Consider the following 17,012-nt stretch of genomic DNA (forward strand, 5'->3'; position numbering starts at 1 on the left):
TGCAGAGTGAGAGATCTCTACATAATAATGTAAAAATGAAGCACTGGGTGTAAACCTGGACGGAAATCAGCAGAGTAGTGATTTAGCGACATCTTACGTTTAAAGCCTGCATCGACCGAGTCCTGCGATTATCCCGTGGTGATAAATAGAAATTTGTTATTGCGTAAGATGTGTAACAAATGTGTAGAGGAAGCATATATACTATGTGTAACAAAGAAACCTTTTTTATGCAAAAGCGCCTCATATTTTCTGTTTTTAGTTTATTTTTAATAAATATAACTGTCTGCTGCTATCTGTCCATACGGTTCACTCATGCAGGAGAAAATGCATGCAACTCCCAGGTCCTGCATCCAGATGCAGTTTCGGTAAAATGTCTTATGTATGACTGTAATGGAGTTTCTGTGCACTAAAGATATTTATTTTCCATGCATGCCGCCTTAAGTTACAGCTAAGAGCTGTGTGACGCAAATGCATGCAATAATGTGCATTGCTTAAACTCCGTCTTCTTCTTTTAAGTCATGCAAAATGGAAACAGCTTCAGCAGTGAGTGGGATAATGGGTAGGCAGCTGCCACTGCCTTTCACAATTGTTCTTAGTCATAACAGCAAGCCAACCTGTTTGCAGCGGCAGATGATGGGCGTGAACAAACACAGGAACACGTACTGTCTGCGGGCTAAGAAAACTTTGAAGAGGAGGAGCAGGCGGTATGCTGATGTTCAGCAGGTTCCTGTGAGGTTTCTCGCTTTCTCTTCACTGTGAACTTGTTACTCCCCTGGCCTGGCGGGTTGACAAACGAGGCGACAATGGCCGACGAAGAGGAGGGGGATACCTACCGGGAGATGAAGCTTTTTCCACAGCTGTGGCCCCGCCACAGGTGCCGCTCTCAGAGTGATACCTCCGGATTTCGAGCTAGAGTTTTGTTCAAGCTCCGGGGAGCCCGCTCAGGTAGGAGAGACCTCTCACGAGTGGGCCAAGAAAAAAAAGAATAAGGAAGTTTGAGACAAAGGTGCTTAATAAGCACAAAACAGGCTTCAGCTAGCTTTCTTTAATCAACAGTTAAGGTTATGCAAGTTATAGCAGTTACGTCTTGCTAGACAACATCTCCAAATTGCTTCCTCTGATTTCCTGTTCTCCAACCCAAAATAGTCGTCGTATCTCTTCCTCTCACATTTTGGGCTGAATTAAAAAAAAAAAAAAAAAAAAAGCAAAAAAGAAGCCAGTTTTTGTTTGTTTGTTTTGTTTTATACTTAATTCTGCTTTCTTGTTCATACAATTCATACAGTTCATACATAGAACACAATAATTACCGTAGTAATTCATTGCTTTGTTGTGACACACTTGTAATTCATAACCATATAGTGGATACACCTATTTTTTCTTCTTCTCAAAGTTACACAATAAATTGCACGGAGATCGTCTTTGTCACGTCAGGGTGTGACACATAATTAAATTCACCAGTAACTGAAGTTAGCAAGTGTGCAGTTTCAGTATAATAACAATATCGGTTATTTCTTTGGGTATTAGATATCGAAAGGTCTCAGAGGTAAAATGTAAAACCAATACTCGGGGCCAGGGTGTTAAAATGATGCAGTGTGAGACCTCTTTCACTGTGTTAACCATGTGTCCACGGTGACTTTCTTAAATGTCACTGTCAGGGTTTTGCTGCCTGAAGCCCGTGGCTTGCAGGCCTATATACTGCTTTAGTGGTTTGAACCACTTCCTATCAGTCATCTACACTGTTTTCACTCGGGCCGTGCTGTTTGACCAATTCACACGCCTCCCTCTGCTCTGACACAGTTTGCAGACATAACATTTATTAATTCACTGTCTTTTGGTGAGGACTTTTTTTTTCTTCTTAAATGGGATCAATTCATTATAGCATACAAATAACATTTGCGTTAATAGTTAATAGTTATATTGCTTGTCTACAGTTGCCACAGTAAGTGTCCTGTGTTTACAGTTAGGCTGTAATTACAGGAAATGATTGTGGAGTGGAGCCGTTAGGAAAATAGATGCCCAAAGTTATTTATGTCTCCTGCCAGTTTGCATTTTGAACTTCACCAGTTGCAAGATTATTAAATATCTCTTATAAGTGCCCGTACATATGTAATCTTCACTCAAATCTGTTAAACATATGTAAGGTTCCAAACAACCGGTTTAGACTATACAATGACTGTAATGTGTACAAAACACACTATATTGTAAACTGAACGATTTGTAGCAACAGGGGGCGCTATTTCACCTTTCCTAACAATGATCCTTAAAAACAGCACACATCAACTCAAACGTATTACGTCACCCAGGTGTGGACTGATGGTGGGAGGCTGGGTTTATTTTGACTGAGATGATGTGAGATTAGAAATAGTGTAGTACACATCGCAAATGACACAGACCATATCTGTCATTTTACAGGATCATATTTTTTTCTTTTCTTTTTTTTTTGACTAGAAGGGATGAAGTTTATCGAGCTTCTGAGAAATGTCCCTTCCCAATATAAAATTGCTCCGGTGGGGAATATTAGCATGATTAATGGCAGAAGGGAGGGATGTTCTTTTCATGCTAAGTATGGTTTGTTTATAAAATATATGAGAATAAAAAGGAAATGCCGCCCACATACTTGAGAACATGCAAGGCAACAGGAAACATAATTAAATGATAAAACAAAATAGGCTCTTTTAAATAAAAGTGAATTATCTAAGCATTCCCTTTAAAAATGAATAAGAAACCACAGTCTTGTGAGATATTATGTGGCTAAATTGTAACCGGAGCAAAATCAAGGCAGAAAGTTTTTGAGTAAAGTGGGTCTGAATAAAGACTGGCAAAAGATTCAGTTTAATTTTTGGTGTAATTTTCTATCACTTCCTGAATGTGCATAAGAATAACAAAGCATGTACACCAATGCACTTCATGGCTCTTAGGTTACTGTATATGTGGATAATGCGCATGCTAAGATGGCCTTTGATGTACTTTGTAAATAATATGTTGTCCTCCAGATGGGTACTGTTTCGCTGTCCTAATTAGAGAGGGATAAAGTAGAGGAGGAGATAAAATGGTACAAGAGGCCAGAAAATAGAGGAGAAAGATAGAAGGAAAGGCCAAGAACAAAAAGTACGAATTAAGACAAAGAAGAGCAACAGTGAACAAACAGACCAAAGAGTGGAAAGCAAGTGAGGCATTTGAATGCAGACAAGGGAACATTATGAAATCAGCGAAGAGCAGAGAGGAGGCAGAAAGGGATGCGAGGACTGGATGATTAAGGAGGAGGAGAGGACCAAAGCAAAGAAGACAACAGAGGAGTGTCAGCTTTCTGGTAGCTCGGCTTCTTGCGGGTACTTGCCTCGAAATTACATTGATTACAGACCCTTTTAGCCTGCGATAACTGCTTGTTAAAATGTACTGAAATGCAGTGAGCTGCCCTTCCCCCTTCACTGCCCACACATCTTTAGCTACCGATGTGGCTTCTGCAGCAGCCACTGACATACCCCAAAAAAGTTATGGTTTTGGTTTTTGGAGCGAATAAAAACACCATCTATGTTGCAGTGTTCACTTATTATAACCACATTCGACTTTTTCTTTTCAAAAGTCTCAAATGGAATTGGAAATCACTAAATCATTAATTTTTAATGGATTTTGTTGAGAGCTCAATTTCTAAATCCTGGAGATAGACGATTCAGAGAAAGGATTTTTGGTTTAATATTTGCTGTGTCAATTGAAAGCTTCTAAAAAGAAAATATTTAATGTGAAATGTATTGTTTTTTTATTCCAATCACAACGGATAGATGTAGCGATGTCATGAAATATGTGCCAAGTGATGGGGCAGCAGAGGAATCTGTCTGTAACCAAATGTAGACCACAGTTTAGGATCTATTAACTTATTTGACTATGGCTAGTATGTAGCAAAATACAACCACCTTGTTTCAGCTACATTTATGATGATATATGTTTTTTACATAATACCATCACATTTGAATTTATCAATGACCCTGCTGTGAGGCAGTAATTCCACCCCTAAAAATAACACGTCAGCGAGCTCTCAAAGGGTCATTGTGATTATACCTGTTTTGAGCAAAGCAAGACATTAGGTAATGGTTAACTCTGGTTTCTGGTGTGGTGATGTTTAAAAATATTGAAAACCTAGCCTACAGCTCTGGAACCAGGCTTTATTTTAACATATGATATCAGTGGCAGATTTTTAAGAACAAATTTATATCTTTTATAACTTAAGATGCCTTTTGACCCATTTTCAACAAGCCCCCTCAGGTGTGACATCCAGTTCAAGCGGTGAAACAGTTTAAATTTGTTCAGAAAAGTCACATAGGCGATACTCCCATACCAAGGATTGCAATGAATGTTAATCTTGGAATATTAAAAATAAAAATAAAAGGTTACATTAGCTAACATGCTAGCAGAAGAGAAGCTAGTTGTAATGCCTATATACAAGCTCTCCATAGAAGCCAATACAGAGAATGGATACAGAACATACTATTTTAACTAACAGTCAGTGTTTGCTTTTAACAGTATCAATCACTGACATTTGGCCCACCCTTTTACTAATAATTTAATACCAAATCACCAAGTTTGCCTAATCCCTGATCAACTTGAGTTTGTGTTTAAATCTAACCAAACCTTGACTGCAGCAATGTCAGATGCACAACCTATTTCATTTTCAGTAGTGAAGTGTGAGTAAGCCATACGTTCAGTAAACTCTCCTATGTGTTGCTCTACAGGGACATTCCGAACGCAATTCATCAGAACCTGTTGGCCTGCTGTTGCTGCATTTTAAATGACCTCATGATTATGCCAGCAGACAAACAAAAGGCAACTCCAAATCCAATAATTATTCTGGATCAGCTCTGTTGTCTTGGTTTTTTAATACACTCCCTGAAATCTTCATGAACACTCTTTGAATGCTAATTCTAAGAAACTGATTTTCTTTCCTTTTTAATAATCACACTCAGCCTTGGTAAGGTTTTGGATGGACTTTATGTGTTGCTCTCACATTAAACTGTGAAAAAGAGAATAAGACTGCATCTCTTTTTGATTATCTTGTTAGATACTGGCACTTTAATGCTTTTTTTAATCTATTCGCTTCTTTTCCGTGTGATCATGCGTGTGCCTGTGTGGGTGGGTGTTACTGGAGTTGATGAGCCAGTTTCTGTTCTTCTCGCTTATTGGGAGCCCTTTCATTGGACTGAATCAAAAGTCAAAGTCTCACTTTCTCTGTTTCTTACTCCCCCTCCATCTGTCTAACAGTAACTCTGTGCAGTTACTTAATAAGCCTTTAACTTTATTAATATATGTTGAAACGCCTCGGCTGAAAATGAGCAGGATGATTACTCTGCACAGCCTCTAATAATGATGTTTACATACAGCAAGTGTATGTTTAAGCATGAAGTGGGAATTACATAATCACTCTGTATGTTAATTAAAAAATCCAGCAGAAGAGAGACACTAGTGATAAAAAAATACAGGTATAAGATAGATAAATTATATGTATGTATAAAAAAATATCATTTGAGAACAGAATTAAATAATAATAAGAGAGTCAAATACAATAATACAGGAAAATACTGACACTTGACACGTAGCACTAATGTTTGTGTGTGGACACCATATTTGTTCTCAGTCCACTTAACTTACATTGTTTACACTGGCTTACACACACACACACATACACGCACACACATGCACACATGCACACATGCACACACGCACACATGCACACACGCACACACACACACATATCTGTTAATCTGTCCATCAGCACATTTTATCGTGCTCTGACCCATTTTTTCTTTCCACAGATTGGACTTTAATGTGAAATAGATATGCTTTATAATGAACAGAAAATTAAAAATCACCTGAGCTTAGTAGACGTGCACAGCCAACATAAATATGCAGCAGATATCTAAAAGAGACACGCAATAATCCTAACTTTTGTTGATATAAAACTTATTTAATTATTTAGTGCACGCGCCTGTGTGTGTGTGTGCGTGTGCGCGCGCGCGCGTGTGTGTGTGTGTGTATGTGTGTGTGTGTAAATGGGAGAAACGAAGAGAGAGGAAATAACCATCTATCTGGCTCTTAGTACCACAGAAAGCGATGAGGAAAGGACCCAAGCAGGCTTGGCAACAAAAGGCTGATAAGAAACTTGAACATTAACAAAGTCCCAAAAGGCACAAATAGAACCAAAGTGGCATGATGAGCACAGAGACAGAGCACACTGAGGAGCATAACAGATGAACTAGCAGACAAAGGAGGAACACAGGGCTATACAGGGAGTGCAGAATTATTAGGCAAGTTGTATTTTTGAGGAATAATGTTATTATTGAACAACAACCATGTTCTCAATGAACCCAAAAAACTCATTAATATCAAAGCTGAATGTTTTTGGAAGTAGTTTTTAGTTTGTTTTTAGTTTTAGCTATTTTAGGGGGATAACTGTGTGTGCAGGTGACTATTACTGTGCATAATTATTAGGCAACTTAACAAAAAACAAATATATACCCATTTCAATTATTTATTTTCACCAGTGAAACCAATATAACATCTCCACATTCACAAATATACATTTCTGACATTCAAAAACAAAACAAAAACAAATCAGCGACCAATATAGCCACCTTTCTTTGCAAGGACACTCAAAAGCCTGCCATCCATGGATTCTGTCAGTGTTTTGATCTGTTCACCATCAACATTGCGTGCAGCAGCAACCACAGCCTCCCAGACACTGTTCAGAGAGGTGTACTGTTTTCCCTCCTTGTAAATCTCACATTTGATGATGGACCACAGGTTCTCAATGGGGTTCAGATCAGGTGAACAAGGAGGCCATGTCATTCGTTTTTCTTCTTTTATACCCTTTCTTGCCAGCCACGCTGTGGAGTACTTGGACGCGTGTGATGGAGCATTGTCCTGCATGAAAATCATGTTTTTCTTGAAGGATGCAGACTTCTTCCTGTACCACTGCTTGAAGAAGGTGTCTTCCAGAAACTGGCAGTAGGACTGGGAGTTGAGCTTGACTCCATCCTCAACCCGAAAAGGCCCCACAAGCTCATCTTTGATGATACCAGCCCAAACCAGTACTCCACCTCCACCTTGCTGGCGTCCGAGTCGGACTGGAGCTCTCTGCCCTTTACCAATCCAGCCACGGGCCCATCCATCTGGCCCATCAAGACTCACTCTCATTTCATCAGTCCATAAAACCTTAGAAAAATCAGTATTGAGATATTTCTTGGCCCAGTCTTGACGTTTCAGCTTGTGTGTCTTGTTCAGTGGTGGTCGTCTTTCAGCCTTTCTTACCTTGGCCATGTCTCTGAGTATTGCACACCTTGTGCTTTTGGGCACTCCAGTGATGTTGCAGCTCTGAAATATGGCCAAACTGGTGGCAAGTGGCATCTTGGCAGCTGCACGCTTGACTTTTCTCAGTTCATGGGCAGTTATTTTGCGCCTTGGTTTTTCCACACGCTTCTTGCGACCCTGTTGACTATTTTGAATGAAACGCTTGATTGTTCGATGATCACGCTTCAGAAGCTTTGCAATTTTGAGACTGCTGCATCCCTCTGCAAGATATCTCACTATTTTTGACTTTTCTGAGCCTGTCAAGTCCTTCTTTTGACCCATTTTGCCAAAGGAAAGAACGTTGCCTAATAATTATGCACACCTGATATAGGGTGTTGATGTCATTAGACCACACCCCTTCTCATTACAGAGATGCACATCACCTAATATGCTTAATTGGTAGTAGGCTTTCGAGCCTATACAGCTTGGAGTAAGACAACATGCATGAAGAGGATGATGTGGACAAAATACTCATTTGCCTAATAATTCTGCACTCCCTGTATATAAACACAGAGCACTAATTGGGGGAGCAGGCAGAACACTAGAGGAAACCATTAACAGCAGGTACAAACAGTCAGGGAAAAAGAGAACTAACCTTCAAAGTAAAACAGGAAATAGCCAAACACAAAATTTAATAGAAACATTTAATAAGAAGTCAGGAACAAAGGCACACAGAGGGAGGCATAAACATAGACACTAGGGAGACTACTACTAATAATAATAACGATAATAATCTAGATGAAATAAAACTTAGACTCCTCAGTGGAATACAGCAAATACACGAAACAAAGATAAAGAAATGTTGAATTTAGATAAAAATCAAAGCAAGAATCAAGAGCACACAATGAAAAATGTAAAGCGCTAGAACAAGAGTGAAAACAACAAAACCACCCCAAAAACCTTGTAACCAGACCAGAGGCCATGGCACTTCATCTTTCTTGCATTTTTTATTCTACCTGCCCTCACCGGACTCTCTCTCATTGTGTGTGAGTATGTTTGTTGACTTTTATAGAGATATGATTCTCACAAATGTTATGTTTATATTCTTGTCGTTGGGCCACAGTCTTCAGCTGTCTTCTTAATTAAGCAGTAATATTCAATAAGCCATAAATGGGGTTAAAACGAGGAGGGGGGAAAAGGCCACTAGACAGCTGCAGTTTACGTCCGTGTCTTTTCAGACTCAGTGTGTGTACTTAATACTTAGTAATTAATTAAATTAAGAGGTGGACAGTAAAAATTCAGTATCTGAAAACCTTGTGAAATATGACCACATCTGTCTTTCCATTCCTCCGTTATAGTGTGGAATTTTTCTTTTTCCATTTTTAAGGGGATTATAACAGTGTGTCATGGTCACGGTCCCTGTTCATTTAACTGAAATCCATTCTTGGGTTTCTGGTTTTCATATTTTCCTAATGTCTCCTGGTGTGTTTCCTGGTTTTTGTCTAACTCTGTTTATGTGTCTGTTTGTTTTCTTGTTTTTAATCATTCTCAGTTCCTGTTTTATTTTGGTAAAGAGTTTTTTGTGCATCTCTGATGTTTTTGCTTCATTTCTCATTAGTTTCACCTATGCCCTAAGACTTGTGTGTTTAGACTCCTCTTTCCCCTTTCAGGTTTCATATGTGAGTTCAGTTGTGACTCTCGTGTATTAATGTTTTGCTTTAGGCTTTACTGTATGATTTCTTGAGTTATGGCCATGGTGGTTAAGCTGGTATGAGGAAGTGTTTTTTTCTTATTGTTTTTTGTTTTTATGGGTAGCACATGACGTGTGCTTGAGCTATGCAATTTGTGGCTTTTATGATGCTTTATATCACTGCATTTGAGACATATTTATATACACAATACATTACCTTTTGTTTATTTTTATTTTATTTTCCTTTCAATTCAACCATTTATTATATTAACTACTTGTTCAACTCAGAGTCACAAGCATTGGAGCCTATCCAAGCTGATATTGGGGTACACACTGGTTCATCATCATGAAGCTAAAACAGAGAGACTGACAACCACACACTTACAACTTACAATCACCAAGAAATTCATTTTCCCAAGGGGCCACGTAAATAAAAAACTGGGACTGTTGTGGAGGAGTGCACCCATTTGGTCAATCCAATTTTGCGTAATATCAATTAAGCAGAACTGAGTTACCTTATTCTGCTTAATACTAATTTTATCTCTTATAAACATATAGGCGCCCTCCAAAACAACCCCAGTTTCTTATGTGACCCCTTGAGAAAATTTAATTGCCCACCCCTGAGTTCAGCTCTTGCAGTTCATGTCTTTGACCTGCAGGAGGAACCTAGAGAAAACCCATGCAGGTATTCAGTTCATATTGGTTTGAGTTACTAGCATGGAAGTTTAGGTATGCAACTGCCAAAGCATTAGCAATTTCAACAAACAGCATACAACAGTAAAAATGCATTAGATTATTAGGACTGGCGTGTGTGAATTCTATGTCGTTTTTCTACTATGCGAGTGTGTGTTTGAATGATTGCATCTGCTGTGCCATATTTTTCTTCTGCTTCTTCTTTTTCTTCCTTCCCCTTTACGTCACTGTGGGATTTTAACCCATGGGGATGGGGTAGAGTTAAAAAAAAACAGATGAGCATGGAGCCAGACTGGGTAGCCGTAAGAAGAAGGAAAAACCTGACTGGCAGGTTGATGGAGATAAACGCAGGATGGGACTGGGAGAGAGAACGAGGACCTGAGATGGAAACAAACATTAACTTTTAATGGTCTTTACTGGAGCGAAGGGATGCAGATGGGAGGGAGGGAGGGAGGAGGAGCAAGTGAGTAGCAGACAGTGTAGAGAGACTGAGAGAGAGAGGCAGAGAGGGTAATACAGGAACAGAGAGAGAGAGAGAAAGAATAGGAAAAGCAGGCAGACGGTGAGAAAGAGGGAGGGGGAGCTGGCAAGGGGGAGGGCTTGAGGCAGAGAGGCTGTGTGTCTGGAAGAGGCAAGGATCAACTCAAACTGCTGATAATATTCCCTGGGTCAAGTCATGGAACATGACAGTAAGTTTCCTCCTTATATAATAAGCTGTACTTCCTTGTATATCTTTCTATTTTTTAAATGATCCAGTGTCTCTCTGACTTTGTGTGTCTGTGCAGCAGTAGCAGAAGCTACTGGGTCTTCACCTAACATGCTGTCCTTTGCTTTGGTTGTCACCTGTTAGCCTAGGATTGCTTTACATGTTAAGTGTAGGCATAGGCTGTAAATCCTGGGTCTGTATCACCTGAGTTATGAAACACTCTGGTTAAAATGCTCGTGTTTAGCCTGAAGAAAGAAATGAGCACACAGTGGGGGAAATAAATGGGGGTCATATAGCGCTTTAATGTCCCCATTATTAAAGCCTTTAATTATTTTGCAACTTTTGTATGAGAGTCTGACTTTCTTCAGGCTCGAGCAGTTTTTCTGGTAACACTTTGCATTGTTTCATTATTTAAAATAAATATGCAGCGCATACCAGTGACAACACCCAGTCATGCAGTATATGCTTGAAAACTTGAGACTCAAGCATCTGTTTGGAATATTAATAAGATCCTATTGTTATTGAGTGTTGTAGAGGACTAAATGACATTAAGGGTTTCCATATCTTCACTTAACTATACCTCTAGTGTCCTGGTAGGTTCAGATTTGTTGATGACAGAAAGAGTTTTTGGCAGTGCTCATGAAGCACCGATCGTTGTGTACTTAATGTAAAAAGAAATGATTGCTTTTGAAGTCTGTTCACAGTTGCATTATAGCATTAGGGTTTCTCATATGACTGAGTGAAGACTGCATCTAATGGCTGTAACTTTGTTATAAATATTTCTATAGAGAATAGAAAACTTATTAAGGATAATAATTCCTAATGTGCTTGGCTGGAAGCCATCTTGGGTGTGCTAGCCAACATGACAATGGTAAGTCTGTACATTGGTTGGTGTCACACACAACACGAGGGGGCAGGCAGGCTATATCAGTCCCATGTTATCTAATGTAGTTTAATTACTGTTTGCTGAGGTTGTCATAACATATCACAGTGTTTAATAGCCAAAGCTCCTGCTGTCACGCGTCAATAAATCAAGACAGAAATTTTGAACAAAGACGATTGTTGCTGTCCTAGGTAAGCTTTACAATAAACTGCTTTAACCATCCTTTAATTCTGTGATTTTGCCTTCACTGGCAGACTTGTGCTGAGACCCAAATGAGTACACAAAATATTATTGCTGCGGTGAATTTGTAAAACAGTGTTTTGCAATGCAAAGCAGCATCTGCGTGTGTGCGTGCATTCATATGCATATGTTTGCACAGACCATAGTTGGTCATAGTGCTACTGTGTGGATATATTTCCTCTGCCCACTCTTGAATGCATGTGTTTTAGAGAAAACACAAGGTCAGTCTGCAGATTTGCACACGCTTGTATAACATGAGTCATTTACTACTGCGTCTGCAGTCTGCACTATATCGATGCAGGTTAGACTCCTACAGACTGTTGATAACACAACAACCTCTGCACTCAGCTGCTAAAGTTGTGATGACCTTTCTGAGAGGGGAAACCACACACACCTAACTTCAGTTATGCCACAAATGCCACTGTGCTTGTTTGTGTTTCTCTCTCAAACATGAATATTTAAATTACAGAGGAGACTTGACCTGGTAAAACAGCATAGTTTCAGACTGACAGATTGACGTACTTGTTTGACAGGTACACCAGATAAATCAGTACAACTCTCTTAAGTTTTTAAAGAGAATGATCCTCATGTCACTCTTTGAGCCACTAAGATATCATCATAGGGGAGAAGATGTTTTATTATTTATTCTGTATTTTAAACCTAAACTGTTTTATGGTATCTAACCTTTTTAAGTAACCCTTTTCAAAACAGCTCTTACTCTCAGTAAGAGCTAGCATGACAATGGCCAAAGGATCATCGTCAAGCGGCGAGTCTACTCTAAAACAAACCATGTTTAGCCTTCAAAAGAGAAGCAATGTCCTGACTAACAGCCACACAACACAACTGAGCAAACATGACTGACGTGCTTAGGACAGCTGTTTTTGTAATTAACAGCAGCTCTTGGGTAAATCTAGCCTTATATAGTTAGACTATTGTGTCCTCTTAAGCCTTCACATCACACATTTTTAAAACAGTCGTGCCATTGCCATTTTCTCTTATGTGCAGTTGCTCTTACATTTTCCTGCCACGGTGGCCATTATTTTATGGTTATTATTAAAGACCCCACAGGACATTAATGGTCTTTCCTTCAGCTCTTTTGGTCCTCATCTGTGCCTCTTTCTCAGCCTTTCTCGCTCTCTTTCACCTCTCTCAAGCTCACGTTCTCTTAAGCTCTCCGGCTGCCTGTCTGGCAGGATGTCAACTATTGATTTATACAGGCAACATTTTAGCAGTGATGGCGGCTTATGGGTTGTGCCAAACAGAATACAACAAACAAGAGATCAGATTTCAGACAAGCCTGCTGGCAGATGGAAAGAGGGATGACAGTAGCCTTTACTGTATTGTTGCATTATAATATTATACAGTTAATATTACCAGTTAAAAATGCTTTTATTAGGTACATAAGAGGGTTGAGAGTGGAGAGAATAGGCAAACTTGTGTTTATAACACTGGATATTAGTTAGATTCAGATACTGTATTGAGACTTACATCCGTTGTGTAGAGATGAGATGATCATGAGCAGAACTACATTTGTCCAATATTAAACTATGATTTTTTTTTATTATCAGCAGGAAAAAAACGATAAAACTGGAAATTCTTTCTCAGTACTTAGTGGCTATGTACTGTAAAAACCTAATGAAAGAAGAAGTAAGTTTGAAGTGAAAGTTCACTAAAGGCCTCCCTCTACCGACACTAAAACTGTATCCACACTTGGTGCTGACCAAAAAGTTGGCATTTTGACGGAATCAAAATGTGTTACAGTGCAATGGAAACAGTCTTAATGGGTAAATGCTGACATACACGAAACACGTGACTCAAAAGTCCAGCTTCCGCTGCACCAAACTGATGAGGCAAAGGCTTTCTCAAGTTATTACATGAAACAAACGCAATTACCAAGTTTCTTCTTAACCACTTCTTCTACTTTGTTTTCAACATTGATGTATTAGAGAGAACTGTTTTCCATCATTTGAGGTTTGACTGGCACTTATTCAATCAACAATGAGATCTTATCATACTGTCAGTTTCTGTAATGTTTTAACGATCCATTTGGAAAATAAGTGTGCCCAACCCTTAATATTATTATACAGCAGAGCTGCACAGTATTTGTTCAATAATTAAGACTATCTTTCATGTTTTTTCTGGAAATTTTATTTAAAAAAATCTAATTATGCATGAAAATCTGGCTATAGTAATATGCTGAATGAGAAAATGATTTAAGGTGGTTTAATACTGCAAAATCTCCTAGTCTATTACTGAATTCTACTGAATATTATCAAACCTGGCAAAGATGAATAAGATACTGTAAATGTTGCTGATCATATATTTTACAGACACTATTTTAAATGAATGAAACATCACAGAACTACAGAGATTGACTAGTTTTACACTGAGACCATTTAAAATAAGTTCCTCTCTTCTCAGCTTAGTTTGCTTGTATAACAGGGCCTGTTCCTTGCTGAGTCACAACTGACTGTTATGACAGTTTGCAGTCTGAATCATGATCCTGGTTCAGACAAGTCCCGTCACTGACTCTTAAAAAGGTTAGTTAGTTCATAACACAGAAAATCCATTAGGTGAACTTCACATAGAACTCCTTAAACTGGTTGTGCTGTGCATGTAAAGGACAGCCACATATACAGAGTTATGAAAGCGCAAAATAATATTAGGTTAGGACAATTTTCTTAGACTGTGCTCTGGGGGGAAAAAAAACTTTGTTTAATAAATAAATCAAGGGGAGGGGAGAAAGGCTCTGAAAAGAAGCACTTAAACAATTATTATCTCTTGTTCTGCTGAGGCTACTACTTAATATTTGATGACTCTCTTGCTTTCCTCTGGCCCCTTGCCCCCTTCACCTCTCTTGTCTCTCCTTTTGCTGTTCCGGTTAGAGAATTGGTCAATCTCCCTCTGTTAATCTCAGTTATTTAGTGTCAGGACAAGCAGAGTCCATTTCCTGAGGTGTTACCTTGAGAGATTCATTCTCATACTCTAAGCTGAGTACTCTTGATTTCAAATAAATCCCTAAAAATCTTGCACAGATTTACAGCACAAGTATTAATTTCATCTAATCAAAATCTTGCGTCTGGCTCAGCCCAGATCTCGACTTAAGACTAGAGGTGATCGATCGTTTGCTCTTGTCGCACCTGTGCTGTGGAACAATCTCCCGATTGGCATCCGGGCATCTGATTCTATTCATTCTTTTAAATCTCAGCTTAAAACATATCTTTTTAAACTTGCCTTCTCCACCTTTTAATTGCTGGTTTGTTTGTTTGTTTGTTTGTTTGGTTGCTGTGACCTATTGACCTCTTGTATTAATTCCCTCTTATCTTTCTATTGGTGTCTTTTATTATGGTGGTACAGCTTTTATCTTGCTATTACCATGTGCTGTAGTCATTCTTATTGGTTGCTTTTATCTATGAACATAACTTGTTATTTTTATTTATCCGTTATCAATGTTTGATCCTTTTATTGTTTTATGTAAAGCACGTTGGTATGCCCAAGGCTTTTAAATGTGCTCTATAAATAAAGATTGTTGTTGTTGTTGTTGTTGTTGTTGTTGATCAGTAATCTGTTTTTCAGGTAGTTTACGTGTGAAATGTGGTGATGCTGCTTTCATGGCATGTTTTGGTCATTTCACTGCTCAGTTCAGTTCATTTTATGTTCACAGCAAGGCCTTTTATATTGTAAAATAAAGGCCTTACAATAATAGAGAGAAAACACCAACAATTAGACAAATCCCCAATGACTAAGCGATTGGCAACAGTGGGAAGGAAAAACTCCCTTCTAAGAGGAAGAAACCACCAGGAGAACCAGAGGGACAGACATCTGACATAAGCAGTTGGGGTGAGGAGAGGGAAACAGGACAAAAGACATGCTGTGGAGGAGAGCAAGAGATTGATAATAACTAATGATTAAATGCAAAGTGGTGTATGAATAGAGAGTGGAAAGAGTTCGATGAGGAAGAAGCGCTGTGTCATGGGAAGCCCCCAGGAGACGAGGCCTATGGCAGAATAACTACGGGTGAAAAAAGGAACAGTATGCATGCGGGCGTTTATGGGATGCTCAGATTAAGCCAGCAGTTTGGAAACAAGTTACAGGAACGCAGTCTGATTGAGATCTGGTTACTGACACTTTGACTTGATAGTGATACTTGCATAAAACCAAACATAAAAGCAAAGAAACCCCACACTTAAAGCTGAAGAACTGAAAGTGGCAGCACTGAAGGCCTAGCATTAACAGAAAAAGTACAAATATAGCCACCAGGCCAGAGAAGTGAAGCCCCTGCAGAGGTGCCTCGCAATCCCTTGAAATAGAGTCACTAAAAAAATCAGTTTTCATGAAACACTAAATCAATATAATGTAAAAAAAAAAATCTATATAATGTCATTGTCTGAACTCACTCCTTAAGTGAACTTGTGATCCTTTTGAAATGAATCCCATCAGTAAGTGTGTATTAAACTGCAAAGAAAGGTATATACTTCGAATCAGGTTTCCAGGGTCACCAGCTCCACCTTATCCAAATACGGTCACTTCTGACTCCAGAATTCAAGTGCACATGGTAGTCAATAAACCAGCTGGTTTGACATCAGGATGAGGGCATCTCTATTGGAAACATACATAATGTCTGCTATTGTCAGCTGATATTTATCTGTCTGGTTCTAGAGGCAACACAAGCTCCACTCTTTGTCATCATGGTGTCTTAATTGTACTTGATGGTTTCAGGCAGGGTCAAGGCTCTGTGCATCAATATAAATGATACCCAAGTAGTGTGTGAGCGCACGTATGTGCGTGTGTGTGTGTGTTTTAAGGCAGATGGGCAGTGAATGATAACGCTCATGAAATTCAAAAATGAAAATTGTCCTGCACTGAGAACAGAGACACCCATTTGAAAATATAGCATTAAAAATAACTATACATAAAAATGCATAAAGGCGTACATTAAAATATAATATCCCACCATACATGCTAATATTAATCTATGTAACCTTGTGTGTAACCATAAAACCACGCACGTACAATAAACTCAGTAGTCAATGTTTAAAATGACATCATCTTTATCCTTTTAGACCTCTCATGTCTTTTTGTTGGGATGAGCTGAAATCAAGCTTGTTTCGGGTAAGGATTCATTATCTTCAAATCTTTTTTGGCTCAGTTTTCATTCTTTTTTTTTTTTTTTTTAAGCTAATTAGCTAATGCATGTCTGACTCTGATCCATTTTGGACAGAGTCCATATATGTGCATCTCTGTGCATTATTTCAGTTATTCTGAATCTATGTGGATGGCTCCACTGGTGGAGCATAGAGCCTCTGTGGGTGGATGGCCAAAGGGAAAATACTAAGTTCAATGAATATCATTTATCTATGGAAAAAAGTTACCTCATGCTATTGTGCTGACATTTAACTGAAATGCAACACAGATCTTTTTCACTGTTAATAATTAATTTAAAAAATGTGGTGTAGGCAAAAACATAAGAATCTTTGGATTATGGGAACCAAAGGAACCAGTGAAAATACCCTCTGAGACTG

At 38.8% G+C, this 17,012-nt stretch overlaps 1 protein-coding gene across 2 annotated transcripts in view; it reads left to right on the forward strand.

Annotated features, from left to right (window-relative positions):
• Nucleotides 1-684: 684 nt before the first annotated feature.
• The window catches only part of phactr2 (phosphatase and actin regulator 2), a 46,578-nt gene continuing 30,250 nt past the window's right edge, over nt 685-17,012 (forward strand). The window contains exon 1 of one of the 2 annotated variants that reach the window (XM_040001331.1): nt 685-945. In XM_040001331.1, coding sequence (XP_039857265.1) covers nt 804-945 — 142 coding nt within the window. In that variant the 5' untranslated portion in view covers nt 685-803. Of the gene's footprint in view, nt 946-10,293; nt 10,351-17,012 lie in introns of those variants that run through there. The other variant, XM_040001335.1, reaches the window with a different exon arrangement.

This window comes from Simochromis diagramma, unplaced genomic scaffold (genome assembly GCF_900408965.1).
Source record: "Simochromis diagramma unplaced genomic scaffold, fSimDia1.1 OVJJ01000421.1, whole genome shotgun sequence".
NCBI lineage: Eukaryota > Metazoa > Chordata > Actinopteri > Cichliformes > Cichlidae > Simochromis > Simochromis diagramma.